The sequence below is a fragment of the Rutidosis leptorrhynchoides genome, chromosome 1 (genome assembly GCF_046630445.1).
Source record: "Rutidosis leptorrhynchoides isolate AG116_Rl617_1_P2 chromosome 1, CSIRO_AGI_Rlap_v1, whole genome shotgun sequence".
Classification (NCBI taxonomy): domain Eukaryota; kingdom Viridiplantae; phylum Streptophyta; class Magnoliopsida; order Asterales; family Asteraceae; genus Rutidosis; species Rutidosis leptorrhynchoides.
The window spans coordinates 241084965-241090839 of NC_092333.1; the positions used below are offsets into that span (position 1 = coordinate 241084965).

At 31.7% G+C, this 5875-nt stretch overlaps 1 protein-coding gene across 1 annotated transcript; it reads left to right on the forward strand.

Annotated features, from left to right (window-relative positions):
• Positions 1-3394: 3394 nt before the first annotated feature.
• On the forward strand, positions 3395-5519 carry LOC139896170 (uncharacterized). The gene is made up of 4 exons (XM_071878764.1): positions 3395-3839; positions 4060-4806; positions 4954-5072; positions 5148-5519. The coding sequence occupies exons 1-4, from the start codon at positions 3395-3397 to the stop codon at positions 5517-5519; spliced, it is 1683 nt and encodes a 560-aa protein (XP_071734865.1).
• Positions 5520-5875: the final 356 nt, after the last annotated feature.

Sequence of the window (5875 nt, forward strand, 5' to 3'; positions counted from 1 at the left end):
TTACGAACGATAAATATACAAATATTTAAAATATACAAATTATAAAAAGAGACAAAAAAATGACAAAATTACTTATTTTATAAAAATATTATTTTTATATTATTTATTATATAAATATATTAAACTGTATAATTAATAATAATAATTAAAACTTAATATTACTAATTAAAAATTAAAACTAAAATAAACAAATTAATATATTATAACTAAAGCCTAAATAATAATAATAAATATATTAAAACCCTACGCGAATTAAATTCAGTCCAAGGTTTGGGTCTGTCATGTCAGCCATGCGATCGCATGGTTTTACAACATCCGGCTCATGCGATCGCATGGGCCTGGTTTCCAGGTTTTTTTTTTAATTTTATATTATTTTTCTAAAAATTATTTATAAATATATTTATACAAAAATAAATTAAAAATATAGCATTTCGTCGATTCCCCGGCAGCGGCGCCAAAAACTTGATGTTAAAGCAGAGGGGTACGAAATACTATTGTTTTTACTACGAAATACTATTAAATACGATACAATTTTACACAAGTTATTTATTTATTTACAGATGAGATATACCTAAACCTTGCTACAACACTATAGGCAGTGTACCTAATCGTAAAGTAGTATCGTTTTTAGTAAGTCCGGTTCATTCCACAGGGAGACGGTCACACTATATTTTTATATAACTATATTTGTACAAATATATATAATTATATATTATAATATTTATTATTATAAAAGGGGGTTTACCGTTTAATGACCGGTTTGTCGATTTTAAAACTTAAGCGTAAATATAAATGACAATAATTAAAGTGCGTAAAATAAATAACAATATAATAATTATGCTTATTTAAACTTCTGTAACCATGATGTTTGACGTTTTGATTATTTATTACCCTGGGTTAATTTTCCTTTGTCCTGGATGTATTTGAAACCAATATGGTTTTTGTCCATAATAGTTCATCGGTCATAATTATAAAATGCTCGGCAATTTTAACTTTATACCCGAAGTCAAATATTCTAACTAACTGGGGATTCGAACTGTAACAAGGTCTTAATACTTTGTTTAATGAATACACCAGGTTATCGACTGTGTGTAAACCAAGGTTTTAATACTTTGTTAACAATTACACCAATTACCCTTGAATGTAATCCAACCCTGTTTTAATGAGTCCATTGACTATTAATCCATCCCCGTGTCCGGTCAAATGAACAATAATTTGTATTTATAAATATCCCGCCCATCGTATCCGATTAAGCGTATGTGGTTATATATAGATACGTCAAATTGTAACCTTTATATTAAATTAACGAGGTATCGTTAATTTAATATAAAGCTCATTAATAGCCCATAGTCTAATTTCCACAAGTGTCGTTCTTTTGTCCAAACCCAAATTATGGTCCAAAGCCCAATTACCCCATCTTAATATTTAGCCCAACATCACGATTACTTCAATTTAAATAAGCATAATAATAACTTAGTTACGAGACATTAATTTAAAAAGGAGAACATAACTTACATTGAGTATTTATCGCGTAGCTTTACACAGACAGAACTTCGACTTTAGAACCCGTTAAATAACTTTTACATAAACCAAACTAATCTAATATAAAACTACACTATACTTATATATATATATATATATATATATATATATATATATATATATATATATATATATATATATATATATATATATATATATATATATATATTTATTATTATTACAGAGGAGTATATGATATATATATTTTTATAGTCGACTGAAACTGGCGAATTTATAGCACTTGGCCAACTTTTTCATGCCATCCGATCGCATGGAAATAAGGCAGCAGGGCCATACGATCGCATGGCCAGCTGGATCCAGCCTACCTTGGTTTGTTTCCTAGCTTGTCGACGTTATTTAATATAATATATAAATAATTTATATAATTATTTAAATATTATATTATATTCTTGTGCATAGTAGACTTGTAATTTTTGGTCCGTTGCATCGGGCGTTGATAGTTGGCTCAGGTCCCAGTTCTGGATTTTCGAACGTCCTTTCGTATAATTTAATATCTTGTACTTTGCGTTCTGTAACTTGTACTCTTGTCATTTTTAGACGTTTCTTATTAATAAATTGAACCACTTAGATTGTATCTTGTACATTTGAGCTTTTTGGACGTTTGCGTCATCAAATCTTCGTTTTCGCCTTTTGTCTTTGCACTTATTTAATATAAACGATTACAACTTAAAATATAACAATTACAACTAAATACTTTACATTTTGGAAGGATATTGATACTAAATATATGTTCATTTATAGCACTATCAACACCTTCAACCATTGAACCGTTAGCTATTTTCAGGGTTGTAAAAATCATAAATCTCGGCCGAGAAATCGGCGAGAAATCGTTTCTAGGGTTCTGGCGAGTTATCGTTTGCTGAATCGCTCAGAAAATCGGTCAATTTTAGGGTTAGCAATTTAACCTCTTCGTCTCTTGTGATTCTGTGAAGTATCTGATCGTATAATTTTTAGGGTTAGCAATTCAACCTCTTCGTCTCTTCTCCTTCACGAGTGCTAGTCTGCTACGTATCTCTGCAACAAAACTAGTCTCCTTCACTGCTCGATTTCATCACAAATCGCAAATAAATCATCATCAGGTTTGATTTCTATTGTTCTGATCATCTATCGTTCTAATTATGTATATATCTGCGATTAATTGTGTAGAAATATTGTGTTAAATGTGTGATTGATTGTTCTAATTCTGTGTTAAATGTTTGATTAATTGTGTTAGATGTTTGATTATATGTAGTAACATTGTGTTAGATGTTTGATTAGTTGTGTTAAATGTTCATTTGTAGAATATGATATCGCATCAACTGTTGATTCTACTACTCATAAAAGGAAATCATCTGATGTTGGGTGGGAGTATGGTACTTTGCCTGATAAAGTTGTTCTCACAAAAGTGCAATGTATGCTATGTAAAAAGATTATGTCAGGTGGAATTCATCGACTGAAACAACACATTGCGGGGGTAACTGGAAATGTTCAACCATGTCCAAAAGCTAGTCCAGGAGATGTCTTAAAATGTAAAAAAGCTCTCGATGAACTCTCTGTTAAGAAGAAATGTAAACAAGATCATCGTGAAGATGTTAGAAGGGATGTAAGGATTGATGGTGAAAACCACATTGACTTAGATGAAATGGAACAAACGTTTGGAGGGATGAAGCCGCCATGTTCTTATGGACCTATGCATAAATTTACATCTTTTGAAAAAGGAAAAGATAAACAAACCGGCCTTGATAATGTTATGAGAAAAGAAAGAGAGGCTCGTTTGAATGATTATTGTGCACGGTAGGCTTATCAACATGCAATTCCTTTTAATGCAATTGACAATGATGAGTTCAATGCTATGTTGGAGGCGGCCGGTCAATTTAGACCTTGGGCTAAAGGTCCAACAAGATATCAGTTGGGAGAAACCTTACTAAAGAAAGAGCTTGAAAGAACAAAAACCCGAATGAAAATATACGAAGATGAATGGAAGACTAACGGTTGCTCGATTATGACGGATGGGTGGACCGATACAAAAAAAAGAACCATACTCAATTTGTGTGTGAATTCGAAGTCAGGGACTGTTTTTTTGTCATCAAAAGAATCTTCCGATGAATCTCACACTGGCGACCATATATATCAGTACGTTGAGGGTTGCATTCAACAAGTCGGTCTCGAAAACATTGTGCAAGTTGTTACTGACAATGATACTAACAATATGGCAGCGGCAAAAATATTGAAGACGAAACGACCTACGATATTTTGGACATCGTGTGCGGCCCATTCAATCAACCTCGCACTGGAAGGTAATATTCCAAACTCCTTATGTTGTATTAATATTTAAAACTCATTAGTAGGTATTAACTTGACATGATTAACAATACAGTAGGTATTAACTTGACATTAATATTTGATTATGAAAGTAATATTACCTACTGTATGTTAATATTTGATTTTGAAATTAATATTACCTACTTGACATTAACATACAGTAGGTAACTTGACATTTGTTATTTGATTATGAAGGTATTGGTAACCTTCAAGGGTACAAAGAAACACTTGTAAGTGCAAGGAAAATAACGGTGTTCATTTATGCTCACCACAAGTCATTGGCTTTAATGCGGAAATACACCATGAAGAGGGATATTGTAAGGCCGGGAGTTCCAAGGTTTGCTTCCGCATTTCTAACTTTGCAAAGTTTACTTGAAAAGGGAGTGCAACTAAGACAAATGTTTATGAGTGCGCAATGGGAAGCATGTAACCATTCAAAGAAGAAGAAAGGGAAAGAAGTTTGTCAGTTGGCGATTGCAAACAAAACTTGGGGTGTGACAAGATGCCTAAGTGTCTTTGAACCTTTAGTTAAAGTTTTAAGGATGGTAGATGCCGATTGGAAGCCTTCAATGGGTTTCTTATATGGTGAGCTTAAAAGGGCTAAACAACAAATCAAAGATGCTTTGAAGAATAACAATGAACTTTATTCGGACATCATGAACATCATATATGCTAAGACGGATGGTAGACTTGATTCATGCCTACATTTGGCGGCTTATATCTTGAATCCTTATTCTTATTATAACGATTCAAGTATCCAACATGATGGAAGGGCGAATGATGCCGTTGTTGAAGTCATTGAGACATTATATCCCGATGATATAGAGTTGCAACTTAGAATAGTTAATGATGAGTTGCCAATTTACAAGGAAAAACAAGGAAAGTTTAGTTGGGTGATTGCAATCAAAGGATGTGAGGTGAACAATGATAGATATGATCCGGGTATCTCTAATTTCATATTACTCAAATATATATATATATATATATATATATATATATATATATATATATATGTATATGTATATATGTATATATATATTATGATTATGATATGTATCTACTTATATATGTATATAAACTAAATTGTAGCAAGTTGGTGGTCAAACTATGGTGGTGAGATTCCTAATTTGAGAATTGCTGCTATGAGGTTACTTTCTTTAACCACTAGTTCATCGGGATGCGAGAGAAATTGGAGCACGTTTGAAGCGGTTAGTGACTTTACTTAATCTTTTTAGTTTTATGTTATTTATTTACTTATTTGTTGCCTTATGTTAACTTTGTAGATCCATACGAAAAAAAGAAATAGGCTCGAGGCAAATAAGGTGAACAACCTTGTTTATATTCAATTTAATGGGAACTTGATAAATAAAAACTCAAAAAGAAAGGAAAGACTAAGTCGTGATACACTTTTATCGAATGAATCCACAACCGAGGCACAAGATTGGATTTTAGATGAGGGATTGACCTATGATTTTAATGGTGACGCTACAAGAGTGAGTAGAACAAGTACACGAGAACTTTTTGAAGATTTCGAGTCGAAAAGTGAGGAGGAGGAGGAGGAAGTAGATGATGAGTTAGAGTATGAGCCGGATGGAGTTGAAATCCTTGAACGAAACTATGTACATGATGATGATTTTATCTTCGCCGAAGAATGATAAAGACATGAAGATGTTTATTTAAAGACATGAAGACTTGATGCTTGCTTTTGTTACTACTTATATTATGTACCAGTGTACCAGATATGAATACTATATTATCATGAAGATGTACCAGTGTACCACTAGTCCACTACCTACCTTTTGTGCTTGTAAATGCTAGTTATATTATACCTTTTGTGCTTGCAAGTGCTTGCAATTGCTATTACTTATCTGTTATCTCAAAAGATGTATCATGAAGAATATAAGTGTTTGTTTATATATATATATATATATATATATATATATATATATATATATATATATATATATATATATATATATATATATATATATATATATATATATATCATATA

Bases quoted from the DNA above. Each gene is read 5' to 3' on its own strand.
- LOC139896170 (XM_071878764.1), top strand. From the start codon at position 3,395: ATGTTGGAGGCGGCCGGTCAATTTAGACCTTGGGCTAAAGGTCCAACA. The intron at 3,840-4,059 runs GTAATATTCCAA...TTGATTATGAAG, and splicing joins AATCAACCTCGCACTGGAAG to GTATTGGTAACCTTCAAGGG. The intron at 4,807-4,953 runs GTATCTCTAATT...ACTAAATTGTAG, and splicing joins CAATGATAGATATGATCCGG to CAAGTTGGTGGTCAAACTAT.